The sequence below is a fragment of the Cebus imitator genome, unplaced genomic scaffold (assembly GCF_001604975.1).
Source record: "Cebus imitator isolate Cc_AM_T3 unplaced genomic scaffold, Cebus_imitator-1.0 Scaffold63, whole genome shotgun sequence".
Taxonomy (NCBI): domain Eukaryota; kingdom Metazoa; phylum Chordata; class Mammalia; order Primates; family Cebidae; genus Cebus; species Cebus imitator.
In genome coordinates this window covers 5,038,265-5,058,825 of record NW_016107378.1, presented here as the reverse complement: position 1 = coordinate 5,058,825, position 20,561 = coordinate 5,038,265, and the positions used below count along the sequence as shown (strand labels likewise).

General features: G+C 35.7%; 1 protein-coding gene and 1 pseudogene across 1 annotated transcript in view; one reads left to right on the top strand and one right to left on the bottom strand.

The window, feature by feature from the left end:
* Positions 1–7,930, top strand: part of LOC108305414 (putative ankyrin repeat domain-containing protein 26-like protein) — a 53,503-nt gene extending 45,573 nt beyond the window's left edge. Inside the window, exons 9-10 of the mRNA XM_037739144.1 lie at positions 4,928–5,045; positions 7,923–7,930. Of these exons, the coding sequence (XP_037595072.1) occupies positions 4,928–5,045; positions 7,923–7,930 (126 nt within the window). The remainder of the gene's footprint in view (positions 1–4,927; positions 5,046–7,922) is intronic.
* A 5,436-nt stretch (positions 7,931–13,366) lies between these two features.
* LOC108305472 lies at positions 13,367–15,237 on the bottom strand (annotated as a pseudogene).
* Positions 15,238–20,561: the final 5,324 nt, after the last annotated feature.

Sequence of the window (20,561 nt, the reverse complement as noted above, 5' to 3'; positions counted from 1 at the left end):
TCTGATGAATATTTATGCAAAAATCCTCAATGGAATATTTGCAAACTTAATTCAATAATACATTGGAAAGATTATCACAACCAAGTGGGATTCATCCCTGGGATGCAAGGCAAGGATGGTTCAACATATGCAAATGAATCAATGTGATATATCAACAGAATGAAGGATAAAAATCATATGATAATTTTAATTGATGCCCAAAAAAAGCATTTGATAAAATTCAACATCCCTTCATGATAAAAATCCTCAACTGGATATGGAAGAAGCATACCTCAACCATAAAAGCCATATATGACAGACCCACAGCTAGTATCATACTGAATGGGGAACCCAAATTTGCATTTCCTTTAAGATGTGGGACACAACAAGGATGCCCTCTGTCACCACTGTTATTCCACATAGTACTGGAAGTTCTAGCCAGAGGAATCAGGCAAGACAAAGATATAAGGGACATTGAAATTGGAAAGGAGAAAGTCAAATTATCCTTGTTTGTAGATGATATGATCTTATATTTGACAAAACCTAAAGACTCCACAAGTCAACTATTGGAACTGATAAATTAATTCAGTAAAGTGGCAGGATACAAGGTTAACATACAAACATTGGTAGCATTTCTAGATGCCAACAGTGAACAATGTGAAAAAGAAATTTACAACAGCCACGTGTAAAGTTAAATACCTAGGAACTAACTTAACCCAAGAAGTGAAAGATCTCTACAATGAAATGTATAAAACATTGGTAAAGAAATGGAATAGAATACCAAAAAATGGAAAAATATTCTATGTTCATGAATTGGAAGAATCAACATTGTTAAAAGTTTCATACTACCCCAAAGAATCTACAGATTCAATGCAATCTCATAAAAATATAAATTACATTCTTTATAGAAATAGAAAAAATTATCCAAAAATTTATATGAAAACACAAAAGACCCAGAGTAGCCAAAGCTCTCCTATAAAAATAAGAAGTCTGGAGAAATCACATTACCTGACTTTAAATTATAATACAGAGCTATAGTAACCAAAGCAGCATGTTACTGGCATAAAAGCAGATACATTGACAAATGCAACAGAATGGAAAACCCAGAAATAAAGCCACATACCTACAGTGAACATATTTTTGAAAAAGGTGCCAAGAACATACACTGGAGGAAAAGACAGTCTCTTCAATACATGATGCTGGGAAAATTGAATATCTATATACAGAAGAATGAAACTAGACTCCTATGTCTTTTTTATTTTTTATTTTTTGAAACAGAGTCTGGATCTGTCACCCACGCTGAGTGCAGTGGTGTGATATTGGCTCACTGCAACCTCTGCCTTCCAGATTCAGATGATTTTCCTACCTCAGCCTCCCAAGTAGCTGGGATTACAGGCACCTACCACTATGCCTGGCTAATTTTTGTATTTTTAGTAGAGTAGGGGTTTCGCCATGTTGGCCAGGCTGGTCTCAGACTCCTGACCTCAGATAATCCACCTGCCTCAGGCTCCCAAAGTGTTGGAACTATGGGCATGAGCCTGCCGCACCTGGCCTAGATTCCTTTCACTCATCATATACCAAAGCCAAATAAAAATGGGTTAAAGACTTAAATTTAAGACCTCAAACTATGAAACTAGTACAAGAAAACATTGGGAAAATCTCTAGGACAATAGTTTAAGTAAAAATTTCTTGAACAATACCCCACAAGCACAGGCAACAAAAGCAAAAATGGACAAATGTGATCACATGAAATTAAACAACTTCTGCACAGCAAAGGATGCAGTCCAACAAAATGAAGAGACGATCCACAGGATGGGAGGAAATATTTGCAAACTACCCATCTGACAAGGGATTAATAACCAGAATACATAAGAAGTTGAAACAACTCTATGGAAAAAAAATCTAATAATCCAATAAAAAAATGGTCAAAAGATTTGAACAGATATTTCTCAAAAGAAGATATACAAATGGAAAATAGGCATATTAAAAGGTACTCAACATCATTGATCACAGAGAAATGCAAATCAAAACTACAATGAGATATTATCTTGCCTCAGCTCAAATGGCTTATATCCTAAAGATAGGCAACAAGAAGTGCTGGTGAGGATGTGAAGAAAAGGGAATCCTTGTACACTATGGATAGGAATGTAAATTAGTACAACCACTGTGGTTAGAACAGTTCAGACATGCCTCAAAAAACTAAAAATTGAGCTACAATCTGATCCAGTAATCCCACTGCTGTGTACATATCCAAAAGAAAGGGAATCAGTATATCAAAGAGATATCTGCACTTCTATATTTGTTGCAGCACCATTTATAATAGCTAAGATTTGAAGCAAACTAAGGTTCCATCAACAGATGAATGGATAAAGAAAATGTGGTACCGATAGATATACAATGGAGTACTATTTAGCCATAAAAAAGAATGAAATCTGGCCAGGCGCAGTGGCTCATGCCTGTAATACCAACACTTTGGGAGGCCCAGGTGGGAAGATCATGAGGTCAAGAGATGAAGACCAACCTGGCTAACATGGTGAAACCCTGTCTCCACTAAAAATACAAAAATTAGCCAGGAGTGTTGGTGTGCTACTTGGGAGGCTGAGGCTGGAGAATTGCTTGAACCTTGGAGGTGGAGGTTGCAGTGAGCCGAGATTGTGCCACGGCACTCCAGTCTGGCTACAGAGTGAGACTCTGTCTCAAAACAGAAAAAAAAAGAGATCCAATCATTTACAAAACAAACATTGCATGTTTTCATTTATTTCTGGGTTCTAAAAATCAAAACAATTGAACCTGTGGGCTTAGAGAGTAGAAGGATGTTTATCAGAGGCTGGGAAGGGTAATAGGGCTTGGCAGAAGTTGGGGATGGTTAATGGATACAAAAAATAGAAAGAATGAATAAGACCTACTATTGTTAGCACAATACAGTGAGTATAGTCAATAATAATTGTATATTTTTAAATAACTTAAAGAATTTAATTGGATTGCCTGCAACTCACAGAATAAATGCCTTGAAGAATGTAATTGGATTGCCTGCAACTCACAGCATAAATGCTTGAAAGGATGGTTACTCCATTCTCCATGATGTGCTTATTTCACATTGTATACTTGTATCAAAACATCTCATGTACCTTATAAATATGTACACTTATTACGCACCCACAAAAATAAACAAATAAAAATATTAAAATAAATGAAATAAATTTGGAAATTATTTCTGGAGGTATTCTCATTTCTAATAACATCAGTACATAATAGACATACATGCATACATCAAAATGCAACCCAAATTTATGATTTTCTAAAATAAACTACCTGTTATCATAGGATTACAAGAAAGTTAAGATTTCTAAGAAAGTATCAACAATTAGAAGATGATTTTCTAATTTTAAAAACATCTCTGGCAACAAAGACACGTTATGTTATTGTCAGGAAGCTTTATTAACTTTAATATTCATAGTTGTTAACCTTTACCCATAAATTATTGCATCTCTAAAACTTAGGAATTCTGCTGACTTGATTTTTGTGTGTGGAGAATGGGGTCTTACTATATTGCCCAGGGAGATCTCAAACACCTGGTCTCAAGCTATCCTTTCACCTCTGCCTCCATAAGTGTTAGGATTACAGGAGTGAGCCATGATGCCTGGCCTGACTTGATTTTTAGTCCTTTTTTTCTCTCCTCATGTGAATATGGGGTCCTACTTGAGCAGCATCTCGAGTTGCTGTTTTAGAATGACATCTTTTCATTCAATTTAAAATGCATATTACCATAATATTTCAGAAATAAATTGTTGTGTATATTAGTAAAAGTATATTTTATATCCTTGAAACAAATGTTGAAATCTGTAATTAAAATTTTGAATCTCAAGATTTTTTTCTCTTCTTGCTTTCATTTTAGAAATTTCAGAGAAGAGCATAGGTTTCCATTATTTAATTCTGTGAGTTTAGTATAATTTAAAAATATTCCTTCTCTTCACATTATATGCTTTTCCTGAGTAAGGTCATCCACTCTTACTTTCTGGGTGCCTCAAATTTGTTGTGTCCAACACTGAAGGCATTGTCCTTGACCCTTTCCTGACTTTTTGTAATCTACTCTAATATCTGGTTTCACCTTCCTAGGAAATAACACCTAGTAAGTAGCACTGAAACATTGAAGCAGGAAAAATTCTACATTTCAGGTCTTTCTCAAATCATCAATTCAGTCACTTGCAAATTCTTTATTTTCTACCTGCATAGCATTTTTTATATCTCATTACTGTAATTCACTCTCTGACTCATAATTTTGAAATGCTCTTGTCTAATGTCCTCCCATGCCATGTTCATCTTTATTTTTTTGTTGCTGCCAAGGTGACTTTTATAAAATGTATTTATAATGATATATAACTCATCTGCGTTTGAATGGTTCCCCATTACATGATGGGAAAAGGTCACACTCTAGTGTGGGCCATATCTTTTTGTGGTTTGGCCTGATTCTCCCATTTTATCTCTCCATTCCATTCCTTCCGTGTTCCACTTTTACCACATTATTTTGGTATCCCTCATTACCCTGTCATTTCATGCGTCATGTTTTTGTGCATGCTTCTCTGTCTAGAAATCTTTCCTACCCTCACTGTGTACTTGGTCTATGTTTCAAAATATGGGTCTATCTTTGCAGTATTTCTTGAGCTTCCCATGTAGCACTGACTGTTCTGTTCCTTGTGCTTGTACTGTACTTTATTCCTTTAGTTGTAGAACTCGTGGATTATAGTTTTCTGTTTTTATTACCTTTCATATATCTCTACCTCACTGAAATATAAGGTAGGATCTGATTTTGATTTATATTTTTAGCTTATCCCCAAATATTGATAATGATTTGATAGACACAGTAAATTTTTGTTGTCTGACTGACAGAGTGGGTGAGTGAGTAAATGCAATGTTTTCTGAAGTTGCTGTTTTTTTTTATTTTTAATAGGAGAACGCAACAAAGCCAGCAAATGGAAAAAGACAAAATGGTATGGGTATTATTGAGGGTGCCCCACAAAAGCACACAAATAATGAAAATTTAATTTCGATTAAAAAAATTAGAGGTGGTAAGTTAGTGAATATCTCTGAAAAGAATGTATATTAAATACTTTGAATAGAAAACCACCAAACTGTAGATCCAAACATAATATTCACTTCTTTTCAATCATTTCTTGTCTTTATACTACCAACTTTTTCTTAAAGCTACTTCAATTCTTCAATTCCCTGAAATTCTTTTTTCTTTCTTTCTTTTTTTTTTTTTTTTTTTTTTTTTTTTTTTTTTTTTTTTTTTTTTTTTTTTTTTCACTGAAATATTTATGGGTGAAGACAAACTTGTATATGTATATAAAATTCATATACAATTTAGTGATAAATTTTCTCATGTATGTATCTGTGTATAACATTTTATAGATATGCCATCCATAGTAAAATCAGGACAAAAGGAAGAGATACAATCACATTTGGACACCAAGGTATTATCTATGGCTATTGCTGTAGTTACTATTTTAGAAAATAAGTTTTCAGTGATGTTACAACATAAAAGAGAATGCTTTCACTTCACTTTTGCACCTCTGCAATATACTCATAAAGAATTATTTTTTGGACAGGCATGGTGGCTCATGCCTGTAATCCCAGCACTTTGGGAGGCTGAGGCAGGCAGACCACCTGAGGTCAGGTGTTCGAGACCAGCCTGGTCAACATGGCAAAACCCAGTCTCTAATGAAAAAAATACAAAAATTAGCTGGGTGTGGTGGTGGTCACCTGTAATCCCAGCTACTCAGGAGGCTGAGGCAGGAGAATCACTTGAACCCAGGAGATGGAGGTTTCAGTGAGCTGAGATGGCACCACTGCACTGCAACCTGGGTGACAAAGCAAGACTCTGTCTCAAAAAAAATTATTTTCTTACAGATACATAATCAGCCCATGATTAGTACAGTAATTATGTACAAAGTATATCACTGCTGCATAGTACAATTCTGTTAATTTGGAGAATTTGTCTAAAAAGTTGGTATCATATAGCACAAAAAATATAAGGCTTAGAAGTCATAAGGAATCAGTTTGAACTCTAAAGTTAAGTTTATCTAGAAACTAAAAAAACTGTTCCATGTCAATATATGGCTAAATGCATGATTCTGTGGTCTACCTGGATGTGTAAAAGTGCTAATGAGATTCAGAGAGAAAGAGTTTGGACTGTAGTTTTGTACAATTTGAAACCTGAAAAGATAATGCCTGGGACTTGAAAGTACTACCATATTTGGATTGTCTAGTATAGATCTGCAAAAAATTTCAAAAGAAGCAAAAGCATGGGGAGTTGTAAATAAGTGAAGCTATAAACACAATAGTTTGGGTTAGTGGTGTTTTATTAAGTAGAAATCATATTCAAAAAAAGAAAAAATTGAGTAACTTTATGATAAATGAAGACTATTCTAAGGTGACACTAGAAAGAGATGAAAGGGCCTGGCTTGCTAGAAGCAGTTGCTGTATCATGATACCAGTACCAAGTTGGTCAAAAGACATGTTGTTATCCTGGTGCTTTTACTTACTAGCTATGAATTTCTGGTAAAAATTATTTAACCTATTTGAAGGTCAAGTGATGACCTTCATAAAAAGGATATTAGTATGTGCCTCTTAGGCATGTGTAATGAACAAATGCACTAAAAATTTGGAAAGCATTTTGTAAACTTGAAAGTGGGTACACTAATGCATAATAAAGTGATCACAGGGAAATTGGTGGCTTAATAAGTATTGAGGATGCTTCATGTAAACCTGGAGGACAATAAAATGACAGTAGCATCAAGAAAAGATTGGGAAAGTCAGAATGGACATGCGAATTTCTAGTTTGGGGAACATGTAGTTTCAGCAGACTATTATTAGAGAAATCTTCTAGGAATCTAGTTGTTTGACACTTGAGACATTCCCATGGTATTTGAAGTGTTTCGACCTTGAATGAATTTCTGCTGTTGAACACTAATTCTGCTAGGCAGTTAGAGACTGAATTTAGATGATGGAGGCTTAGGTTATAGCAGCAAGAAGAGAAAAACAAGTAAATAACCTAGTCTTCTAAGTTGAATGTCCTTCCTATTAAGAAAACAGAGAAGGTAGTTTAGTGATTATTGAAGAGGTTTGTAGTTAGCTTGGGGATGGGAGTGGCAGTAGAGTTCTGTAGTCAGAGATGTTTCTGTTTGTGACATTGAAACTGTCAACTAAAGGATGAAAGGAGCCAGCCATGGGATAGTCTAGGAGGAGGCCATTCTGGGCAGAGAGGAAACAATGGATCTCATCTGTTCATTTTCTTGTTAACATCCTGGAATGACAAGAAAGTGGGGTGACCATCATCATCATCATCATTATTTTTATTAGTATAATATATAGAAGAGAAAATGTGAAATGAAGTTGGCTGGTACATTTTAGATGCTTCACAAGTGAATGTTCTTTTTCTGTTTTATATACTGAGGCTCAGTATACTTGAAGTTATTTCATTATTGGGAGAGAGTTGCTTTTTATAGCTAATATTTGCTTGCTTATATGCAGACATAATCTAAAAGTTTTCTCATTGCTTTGTAATTTTTTTCAACCATTTTTCTATCAGTAAAAATGGTATCAAAAATTTATTTTTTTTTTATTTTGTAAACAAAATTTATTTTGTTTATTTCTCCAAGCTCTTGTTTACCTAAATGAAGCAGCTTCTGTCATGTTCTGTTTAAATGCAACATCCCACACTCCACAGTTTCTTATTGTGATGTTTTAACATTTACATATTCTATAACCAGAAATCTTTAAAATATGTAATGCTTTAAGTGTAATAGCAAGTGTGTTATGTAGTATTTTAAGTGGTCTCTTACATTTTGTTGGGAATGTAGGGTAGAGTTAGGTATTTTGAAGTTAGTCTCTTGCTGCACTACGCACATAAGTTATGGTTTGGTCTGTGAATCTATTTCTTGTAGCCTTTTAGTCTGGGTGTGTAGAGGCAATAGCTGTGTGAAGATAAAAGATAAGTTTGATTTAGAGAGCCTATGTAAGTTTATCTTTTAAATAATTTAGGTTCCCAACACACGCTTTTCTTATTTTGAAGTTATCTTAATGATAGTTTCTCTAAAAGAAAGTGTTTGGGAAATCTTTATGTAACCACTACTTCTTTTTCATCTTCTTGAAACTCATTGTTGTTATTGATTTTTACAGAAGATCTCCAAGAATCACACAGCTAATGGTGGCAGTCATGTATCTGGGGCTACAGACTGTAAGACAAAATATAATATAGTAAATGGGCAAGAAAAAGGTAAAAACTGTATATCACAGAATAAGTCAAGTGACAGAATGTCTCTTTGAAAACAGGAGCACTAGCATAGTCTAATAACCAGAGAAAACTTCTTAAAATGACTTTTTTTTTTTGAGATGGAGTTTCACTCTTGTTGCCCAGGCTGGAGTGCAATGGTGTGATCTCCGCTCACCACAACCTCTGCCTCCCAGGTGCAAGCTATCCTCCTTCCCCAGCCTCCCAAGTTGCTGAGATTACAGGGGTGCACCACCATGCCCAGCTAATTTTTTTGTATGTTTAGTATAGATCGGGTTTCACCATGTTGGCAGGCTGGTTTTGAACTGCTGACTTCATGTGATCCACCTGCCTTGGTCTCCCAAAGGCGTGAACCACTGTGTTCAGCCCTTTAAAATGACTTCTGAGGTCAGGCCTCAGATTATGCCTATAATTCCAGCACTTTGGGAGCATGAGGCGGGTGGATCACCTGAGGTCGGGAGTTCAAGACCAGCCTGATAAACATGGAGAAATTTCATCTCTACTAAAAATACAAAATTAGCCAGGCATGGTGGCACATGTCTGTAATCCCACTTACTCGGGAGGCTGAGGCAGGAAAATTGCTTGAACCTGGGAGGCAGAGGTTGCAGTGAGCCGCGATTGCGCCATTGCACTCCAGCCTGGGCAACAAGAGTGAGACTCCCTCTCAAAATAAAATAAAATAAAATAAAAATACACAGTGATAAATGTTCTCATGAATGTGCCTGTGAATATCATTTTTTAGGTAGAACACCTGTATTAGGAGCTGGAGAAGAGGAAGGTACAGAATCATGTCTGAATTCTGAGGTATTATCTATTGTCATTGTTGTGGTTGTTTTTAGAATATGAGCATTCAGTGATACTAAAAGAGGATGCTTTATATTACCTTCTCATTTCAGCGTGTGCTCATAAGGAATTACTTTTTTTTTCATGCCATAAAGTACAGTAATTATGTGCAGTTTCCCCTCCATAGTACTAATCGGCTTAGCATCACAAGGCATCAGTTTGGGTTCTGTAGTTAAGTTCATCTACAAACTAAAGAATTCTTCCACATCAACTTATAGCCAAATGTATGATTCTGTATTTGACCTGGATGTGTAAAAGTCCTAGTAAGATTCAGAAAGAAAGTGTTTGGACTGTAGTTATATACAACTTGAAACTTGAAAAGATAATGTCTGGAACTTGAATGTACTACTGCATTTGGATTGTCCAGTATAGATCTGCAAGGAGCACTGTAGGAGAAAGACAGTCCTGGGGAGTAGGGGGTATGTGGGAATATAAGTATGGTGGTGTTTTCATAAATAGAAATCATGTTTGAAAATTGAACACATTTGAGTACCTTTATGGCAAATGATGACATATTCCAAGGGGGCAACTATGGAAACAGATGAAAGTGCCTGGCCTCTTAGAAGCAGTTGCTCTACAGTGATATAATGTGTAGAAAAGAAAATGTGAAATTAAGTACCTGGCACATTGTAGATGTATCATATATAATGTTCTTATTCTTTTGTTAAGGCTTGTTTTGCTTTGTTGAAGTTATTTTTTAATAGGGAGAGAGTTGCTTACTATATCTGGTATTTGCTTGCTTTTATTTAAAGATAACCTAAAGACAAGTTTTTAAATGATTTTATTATTTTATTCAACCATTCTTTGTATCAATAAGAATTTTTGAAAAATGATGTAGATTTTTTGAAGCTCTTGTTTACGTAAATAAAGCAGCTTCTACCATGTCCTGTTTATATTCAACATGACATACTCCACAGTTTATTATGCTAAGCTTTTTAACACCAAAAAATCATATAACTAGAAATATTTAAAATATTTAATGATATAATAATATAGCAAGTATAGTACATAATTATTTAAATGCCCTTTCATTTTCCATGTGGAATCTAAAATTGAGTTGGATATTTTTAAGTTAGCTTCTTTCTGTGATATGCACATAAAGGTACTGTATAGTCTGTGAATATATTTCTGTGGCCTTCCAATCTCAGTGTACAGAGGCCATAGCCATATGAAGATGAAACATAAGCTTGATCTAGAGAGCCTAGGTAAAGTTCTCTGTAGAAATGTTTTCCTTGTCAGTATATAATTTTTAAATTTTTAAGTCATTTGAAGGAAGAAATTCAGATTTTTAAAAGAAAGTGATTGGGACATATTTGCGTAACTCATTATCATTTCATTTTTAATTTAAATACATTGCTATGATTTGTTTTAACAGAGCATCTCTAAGTGTCTTTCACTGATGTCTTTTGCTCATTTATGTGAGTCCGAAGATTCTGAGTCAAAATATTTATTATATGACCAAGTGGCAGGTAAAAACTATATTTCATAAAAAATGTCATTTGTTAGAATGTTATTTGGAGTCATAAGTAGTAATTTATTCTTATCACCAAATAAATCTCTTATTAATTGCATAATAAAGAAAAAGTGACATGGAATGATAATAAGTCTTATCATGTGTCAGGAACAGATTAAATTGAGAATGTCAATAAAGGGGCTGAATTATTGGTTGCAATTCAAGAAATTCTGAAATCTGAGAAATGTCAGGAAAGAAGTAAGAGCAAATGAGTAAAAGAAGGAATGATGGCTTGGCATTGTGGCTCACAATTTCAATCTCATCACTTTTAGAGACTGAATTGGGAGTATCAGTGAGTCCTGGAGTTTCAGACCAGCGTGGATAACACAGTGAAACCCCATATGAACAAATAATGCAAAAATTAGCCAGATACAGTTGTGTGTGTACCTGTATTTAGCTATTCAGGTGGCTAAGGTGGGAGAATTGGCTGAGTCTGGGAGCTGGCAGCTTCAGTGAGCTGTGATCATGCCACTGCATGCCAGCCTGAGCCACAGTAAGACCTTGTCTTGAATAAAAGTCCAATAGAACAAAGTGGGAATGAAGAATAAGGAAAGCAGTGTGTACAGGTAGTAAATGAAGGGAAACAAAGCAAGCATATATAATAGAGAGTAGTAAAATAAGATCATTGTAGAGGAAAAGGAAGAGTGAGGTATTTTAAAAATAGGCAGAATGTAAAATCAACTTCCAATACCAAAACTTGTCAGAGAAGTGGAGCAAAGACTTCTCACTCTTCCTGTCTTCTTCAGTGCTTGGAAGGAATTAAAAATGAAGGAGGCACTTGACAATGTCAAGGCATGCTTCATGTACATAGATGAATACATGTATTTGGTGAGCCATACACATCTATAATTTAGGAGAAATACCTAATGTAAATGATGGGGTGAAGGATGCAGCCAACCACCATGACACACGTATACCTATGTAACAAACCTGCATGTTATGCACATGTACCCCAGAACTTAAAGTATAATAAATAAAAGGATTTTTATAATGTAAGCTTTAACTCAGATATTTTAACTTTTATGTTTTGATATCCTAAAGTTCCCAGTTTGGAATCCCTATATTAGAGATTCACAGGGAGAAATTGTGAGACTCTAAGATTTTTTCTGTGTTTAAAATGCTTATGGGAATTCTGTTTTACCTAGAGAAAAGCTAACATGTCACTTTTAAGTTTAATTATTAGATCACAGTGTGGTTACACTGATCTTAAGCCAATCAAATGTTCTAATTAGCAAACTGTGTGTTTGTGTGTGTGTGTGGGTGTGTGCGTTATCTTTGATTATTAAAAATGAAGAAAGTAATTAATCATTTCTTAATGCGCATTTGGTAGACAGTCTTTAAATACACCAGTTCTGAAACTTGTTGGCCTTTGGGTCCTTTTATACAATTAAAAATTATTTCACAGATGTAACCAACATGATATATGGGGTGTTTATTATTTATATTTACTGTTAAAACATTTTACCACATATAGGTATAGTCATAAATAATATTTAGAATTTGTTTCATGTCCTGAACTTGGATATAAATGGTTATATATTAGACATGCCATTCTGCAAATTTCTTTCATTTGGTCAGCATTATATTTCTGAGATCAATCCATATTGACATAAATAGCTCTGGTTTAATTTATTTTAAGTTATCCATCATATGACTGGACCTGATTTAATTAAACCCTGTTTATGCTGAAAAAAAAAGATTGCAGATTCCATAGAGCTTTTGTTTAAGTGGGTTATATCTATTGATACTATTTTAGAAATTAAAACTAAAAATTTAAAAATATAAGCATGCATAGTCATACATTTTAATAGCCATTAGAACTATAACCCATTGACCATTAGAACTATGAGGTTATGTCTTATGACAGCTCTGAAAAACTTCACTTTACATTTCTAAGAGAATGAGAATGATAATGGAAAATAACATTTTGTGTTATTTGACCTTTTGGGTCTTCTGACTGGATCTTGAACTCCAGAGATTCTCAGATCACAATTTGAAGCATGATTTTAAACCATACATATGGGCTCTTGATGATGAAATGGTCTTTAAGTTGTCACTTCTATTTTTTTTCTTTCCCTTGTCTTAAAAAAAAGTTTGATAATTTTATTTGTAAATAGGAAATTTTATTTAAAATAGGAAAATATTTTTGTTATATATTCATTTTCTGTCTGATAACACGGTGCACTTGGGATCTACTGTGGTTCTAGACTTACTCTATTTTTACATGGGAAGAATTAGGTCCCTTAAGCCTACCATTTTGAACTCTCGACCTCAGGTGATCCGCCCGCCTTGGCCTCCAAAGTGCTTGGATTACAGGCGTGAGCCACCATGCCCGGCCTAAGCCTACCATTTTAATATAAATTTACGATATTTGTCCCAGGCCTATTAAAAAGTGAATTCTGAAGATATAGGTGCATGGAGGAAAGACTATCACATTGTAATTAGTTTCTTATTTAAAGTGTATTCATTAGAAGTTTTTGTAAAACCCATATCTTTAGAACACATATAACACAATACTCTCATATATATTTAAATTTAAAATGGCTATATGTAAATTTGTTAATAAAAATTCATATAAAGAATCAATTATTAAGAATTTTTAAAACCTGATTTGAAGAATCTTAAGTATTAATAAACCAAGTTCTCACAGAAGGCAAAATATGTAATGGAGATTGCTGAGTGTATCAAGGTAAGTAATAGTAAAAATACAAATGTAGAGAAAAGTGAGAGATTATAGCTATTGAGACTTACCTAAATGACTTGTAAGCATAGGATGTGTAAAGTATAATAAGCCCTGACTGAATAGTGTGTTTTTCAGAAAGAAGAAGACATGCTTCTGTGAAGAAGGAACATATACAAGTTAGTTAAACTTGTGGTATTTACATCCTAATAAATGAAAACTTTATCTTCATATTTTTCAGACTGGCATTCTACTAGTTTGAACTTCAAAGAAAAGACTTGTCAAAGATCTGAACATTTGAAAGATGATGATAAATGTCCATCTGAATCACCGTCAATGACCGAAAAGAAGTTGGCATCCACAGAACTGAGACAGACAAACTTAATAGATGAAAAAAAGTTGAATACTGGAGTTGTAGTTATGTTTGAGAATGACACGGTCCACAACCTGTGTGAATCAAAGTTATCAGAAGGCAAAGGGATCAAAGAAGGTAATAAACACAGAGAATTCAATCCCAGAGTACCTCTGCTTGGCTTCATAATACCTGAGTTGTAACTTAAAATAATGATTTTGGGTACTTTGTGTTTACTCCCCTTCTGCAACCTAGAACCAAACAGAACACCTTCTAGAAGGCCATTTGTATTCTTTCTTTAACCAAAGCAACAAATAAACAACAAAGAGAATTGGGAGAAAGAGTGATTTTGTTTTAGGGTAGTATTTAACATAAACTTGAGAGTGAGTACCAGGAATATATTTAGAATTTAGGGACTGGATGGAAAACTAGGTTGAGATCTTGCTTTGTTGTTGTTGTTTTTTCTTCTGGTATATAATTTATTTAATAAACATTTATTACCACTATATACTTCCCAAATGAGGTGGACAGTAAATCAAATAAACATAAAGTACCTACCATGTGCTAGGCTTTGGCTACATATACAAAAACAAAAACAGACATGGTCCCTGCCCTCATGGAGTTCACAGTCTAGCTGAAGCAGACAAACAGTCACAAATACAATGGCAAAGCACCAGGGAAGCATTATGGAAGAAGGGATTGGTTCTGCCTGGAGTATGCAGGGCAGGCTTCCCAGAGGTGGAGACAATGGAGCTGGGTCTTGGATGAGTAGGAGTTAGCCAGATGTAGGGAAAGCGGGTAAGCACATTCCAAGCAGAGCAAACAGCATATGAGCAAGCAGAGTCTTGAAAGCGCATGCCATGGTGCAGAACGATGAGTGGTCCAGCGCAGCTAGAGCAGAAAAGTGCACACAAACTTATTTTGATTGAGAGGATCGTTTCGCAGTCTCTGTTTGTTCTTCTGTAATTTACTAGGCCTCATCTTTCCAGTTCTGAAGTCAAAACTAATGACATCAACAGTATTTCCCAGGTACCTTGCCAACTGAGGCTTGCTTCTGAACTTCTTACCACTTGGACTGAATTAGTAGACATAGCTCTTGCCAGTACTGAGCCCAGATTTTCGGATCACTTCCTCCTTCTTCCATCCGGCGAGAGGGCCGTGCAGTCCATCCTCTTACCGCTCTTGGTGGCCCGGGGTCCCCTGGGCCCCGCCCCCATGCTCCCCGACGGGAAAGGGACCGGCTCTCGCCGGGGGACGCCGCCGCCACCAATGCAGCCGCAGCAGCAGCCGCCAAGGCCGCTGCTGCCACTCGGGGGACGGCCGCGGCCCCGTCCCGGGCCACGGCCCAGGCCCCGGCCCCAGCCATGGCCACAGACGCCGCCGCCCCAGCCTGCCTGCTTCCACCGCCCCCGGCCACGGCCGCCGCGCCGAGCGCCTTCCCTGCGCACGCTGCTCACCGGGGACTGGGCAAGCGCGCTGCCCTGGCCCCCCTGCTTCATGGCAGAGTCGCTGCCGCCTGCCGCGCTCTCCCCCTCCTCCTGCTCCGGGCAGCAGCAGCCTCCCCCCGGGTGCGCGCGCATCCAGCCGATCTTGCTTTGTTTTTATAGCTATCAATTTACAACTTTAAAAAGCATCTTTCAAAACCAAATATTTAGTGATTTCTTATAATTCATATGACTTTATATATTATAGAATTGGCTTTCTAAGTATTAATGAGAATCATTGAGAATTTGCTACATAGTATCTCCTCCATGGTGTCCACATGAGCCATCACTTTGTGTTAATGTATTCACTAGGAATATTAATTTTAGCATTTAGAGTGATCTATCTCAAGTTCAAATGGAACCAGAGACCACTCTTAAGAACATTAATATCCAAGCATCTTAAAATGCCACATAAAGTTTTTATAATCTGACTTCTTCCCAGCTCTCCATCTTCAGCCCTTTTCCCTGGATGCCCTTTCTCTGGCATTACCGAACTGTGAATCACGCCCTGCTGGTCCATTACTCTACTGTAGGCAAATACATATACTAATTCAGGCTTCTCTCCCTCTCTTGCTGCTATTTGGCATGCTCTCACTCTTTTTTGTCCTCTACCCCTTTTAATCTGGCTAGCTTCACTCTTGGTCAACTCAGGCATGATCTCTAGAAAAGCCATTTCTATATACTTCATTTTTATTCTTTAAGCCCTAATGCCTGACACTTAGCAGAACTCAATAAATAATTGCTGAGTAAAATACATAAAGGCTGTTTATACAAAGATGATTTGCAAGTTGTCCCTTACTGTGTAGCCATAAAGGGAACAGTCATGTAAAGCAATAATGTAAAGTTCAGGTGGTAAAGATGCAATAGAAAAATCAATAAAATACTAAGGCAGCCCCAAGGTATTAATTAAAAAAAATCACCAGAATCAAGGAAGACTTCACATGGCCACCTGTTTTAAAAGAAAAAAAAATAAATTTGTAAAGAAAAGCATTTCAGATATTAGTAACAGGGTACATACACATCGATAGTTTAAACAGTCATTTTGGAAATCATCAATAAGGTACAATATGAAGTAGAGACTAGTATACCACATTACTATGTAGGGATGTTTCTACTAATTTTTAAGTATATTTTTAATTTTTGGGTACAGAGTAGGTATATAAAAAAGTGAGAGATGATAGCTGTGAGATACATATTGAGATGATAGCTATTGAGTACATGAGATATTTTGATACAGGTATACAGTGTATCATAATTACTTCAGGGTAAATAGGATATTCATCACTTCAAGGATTTATCCTCTGTGTTAAAAACAATCTAATTATACTGTTTTAGTTATTTTTAAATATAGAATTAAATTATTATTGACTATAGCCACACTGTTGAGCTGTCAAATGCTAGATATTATTTATTCTCTCTCTTTTTTGGCACCATCTTCACATTCTCCCCTAACACGCCCCACCACCTTTCCCAGCCTCTGGTAATCATTATTATACTCTATCTCCATTAGTTCAGTTGTTTTAATTTTTAGTTCTCAAAAATAAATGAGACTATGCAAAGTTGATTCTTCTGTTCCTTGCTTATTTCAGCCAGCATAATGACCACCAGTTCCATCCATGCTGTTGCAAATGACAGGATGTGATTTTTTTTTTTAATGGCCAATTAGTACTCTATTGTGTAAATACACCACAACTTCTTTATCTATTTGTCTGTTGTGAAAGACTTAGGTTGCTTCCAAATCTTGGCTGTTCTGAATGGTGCTGCCATAAACATGGGTGTGCAGATATCTCTTTGATATGCTGATTTCCTTTCTTTTGAGTATATACCCAGCAGTAAGATGGCTGGATCATATGGTTTCCGGGGAACCTTCAAACTATTGCTCATAATGGTTGTACTAATTTTACATTCCCACCAACAGCATACGAGGTTTCCCCTTTTCTCCACATCGTCATCAGCATTTGTTATTGCCTGTCCTTTGGATGTAAGCCATGTTAACTGGGTTGAAATGATATCTCATTGTACTTTGAATTTGCATTTTTCTGATGATCAGTGATGTTGAGTACCTTTTCATATGCATGTTTGCCATTTGTATGTCTTCTTTTGAGAAATGTCTATTCAAATCTTTTGCCCATTTTAAAATTGATTGATTTTTTCCCTCATAGAGTTGTTTGAGCTCTTTGTGTATTCTGGTTATTAATCCCTTGTCAGATTGGTAGTTTGCAAATATTTTCTCCCATTCTGTGGGTGTTCTGTTCCCTTTGTTGATTGTATCCTTTGCTGTACAGAAACTTTTTAACTTGATGTAATCCCGTTTGTCTATTTTTGCTTTTGTTGCCTGTGGTTGTAGGGTATTACTCAAAAAATGATTGCCCACAGTGATGCCCTGGAGAGTCTCTCCAATGTTTTCTTCTAGGAGTTTCATAGTTTGAAGACTTAGATTTAAGTCTTTAATCCATTTTGATCTGCTTTTTGTATATGGTGAGAGATAGGGGTGTAATTTCATTCTTCTGCATGTGGATATCCAGTTTTTCCAGCACCATTTATTGAAGAGACTGTCTTTTTCCCCAGTGTGTGTTCTTCCCCAGTGTATGAAATCAAGCATGAGTTCACTGTAGGCATGTGGAATTATTTCTGGCTTCTCTATCCTGTTGTGTTGGTCTATATGTCTGTTTTTATGGCAGTACCATGCTGTTTTGGTTATTATAGCTGTAGTATAATTTGAAGTCAGGTAATGAGTGTGATTTTTCCAGTTTCTTTCTTTTTGTTCAAGATAGCTTTGGCAATCCGGGGTCATTTGTGGTTCCATATAAACTTAGGATAGTTCTTTTTCTATTTCTATGAGGAATGTCATTGGTATTTTGATAGGGATTGCATTGAATCTGTAGATTTCTTCGGGTAGTATGAACATTTATAAAATACTGATTCTTCCAGTTTATGAAAATAAAATATCTTCCCATTATTTGGTGTCCTGTTCACTTTCTTTCACCAAAGACTTACAGTTTTCAGTGTAGAGATCTTGTACATTCTTGATTAATTCTTAGGTATTTAATTTTATTTGTAGTTCTTGCAAATGAGATAGATTACTTTCTTGATTTTATTTTCAGCTTGTTAACTTTTGGCATCTAAAAATGCTACTGATTTTTGTATGTTGATTTTGTATCCTGCAACTTTATTGAATTTATCAGTTCTAATAGTTTTTTAATGACGTCTTTGGGTTTTCCAAATATGAGATTATATCATTATATCATTTGACTTCTTCCTTTCTTATTTGGATGCTCTTCGTTTCTATCTCTTGTTTAGTGGCTCTAGCTAGAACTTCCAGTGCTATGTTGAATAACATTGGTGACAGTGGGCATTCTTGTTGTGTCCAGATCTTGGGGGAAAGGTTTTCAGGTTTTCCCCATTATGATACTAGCTATGGGTCTGTTGCACATGACTTTTATTGTGTTGAGGTATGTTCTTTTTATACCCTGTTCTTTGAGGGTTTTTATTATGAGGGGATGATGAATTTTTACCAAATGCTTTTTTCTGCATTAGTTGAAGTGATCATATGATTGTTATTCTTCATTCTATTGATATGCTATATCACATTGATTGATTTGCATATATTGAATCATCTTTTCATTTCTGAGATACATTTTACATGGTTATGAAGAATAATTTAAAAACGTGTCATTGAATTTGTTTTGCTAGTATTCGTTGAGGATTTTTTGCATCAATGTTTATCAGAGATATTGGTCTGTAGTTTTCTTTTTTTGGTGTGTCTTTGTCTTATTTTGGCATCAGGGTAATACTGGCATTGTGTAGTGAGTTTGGAATTATTCCCTTCTCTTCTGTCTTTCAGAATAGTTCAAGTAGCATTAGTATTACGTCTTCTTTAAATGTTTGGTAAAATTTAGCAGTGATGCCATCAGGTCGTAGGCTTTGCTGGGGGACTTTGCTCGGCCCCTAGACTTTGCTGGCTTTAGTCTCATTACTTGTTCTTAGTCTGTTCAGGTTTTAGATTTCTTCATGGTTCAATCTTGGTGGGTCGTGTGTGGCTAGGAATTTATTCATTTATTATAGGTTTTCCAATTTATTGGTATATAGTTTTTCACAGTAACCTCTAATGATCTTTGAATTTCTGCAGTATCGGTTGTAATGACTGCTTTTTCTTTTCTTTTTTTTAAATTTTACTTTAAGTTCTGGGATACATGTGCAGAAGGTGCAAGTTTGTTAATGTGTGCCATGGTGACTTGCTGCACCTATCAACCTGTCATCTAGGTATTAAGCCCTGCATGCATTTGCTATTTGTCCTGTTGCTCTCCCTTTCCTTTCCCCATTGAGTGGCCCCAGTGTGTGTTGTTCCCCTCCCTGTGTCCATGTGTTCTCATTGTTCAACTCCCACTTATGAATGAGAACATGCAATGTTTGGTTTTCTGTGTCTGTGTTAGTTTGCTGAGGATGATGGCTTCCAGCTTCACCACGTCCCTGCAAAGGACACGATCTCATTTTTTTTTTTTTTCTGAATGTGTGTTAAATATTTCATGGTGTGTATATACACCACATTTTCTTTATCCAGGCTATTATTGATGGGCATTTGGGTAGGTTTTATGTCTTTGCTATTGTGAATAATGCTGCAATAAACATACATGTGCATGTATCTTTATAATAGAATAATTTATATTCCTTTGAATATATACCCAGTAATGGGACTGATGGGCCAAGTGGTATTTCTGGTTCTAGATCCTTGAAGAATCACAACACTGTCTTCCACAATGGTTGAACTAATTTACATTACCACCAATAGTGTAAAAGCATTTCTATTTCTCCACAGCCTTGTCAGCATCTGTTGTTTCTTGACTTTTTAATAATCGCCATTCTGACTGATGTGAGATGGTATCTCATTTTGGTTTTGATTTGCATTTTCTCTAATGATCAGTGATGTTGAGCTTTTTCTCATATGTTTGTTGGCTGCATAAATATCTTCTTTTGAGAAGTGTGTGCTCATGTTCTTTGCCCACTTTTTGATGGGGTTGTTTTTTTCCTGTAAATTTGTTTAAGTTCCTTGTAAATTCTGGATATTAGACCTTTGTCAGATGAGTAGATTGCAAACATTTTCTCCCATTCCGTAGGTTGCCTGTTCACTCTGATGATAGTTTATTTTGCTGTACAGAAGCTCTTTAGCTTAATTAGATCCCATTTGTCAATTTTGGCTTTTGTTGCAATTGCTTTTGGTGATTTCGTCATAAAATTTTTGCCTATGCCTATTTTCCTAAATGGTATTGCCTAGATTTTCTTGGAGGGTTTTTATAATTTTGAGTTTTACGTTTAAGTCTTTAATCCATCTTCAGTTGATTTTTATATAAGATGTAAGGAAAGGGATCCAGTTTCAATTGTCTGCATATGGCTAGCTAGTTTTCTCAGCACCTTTTGTTAAA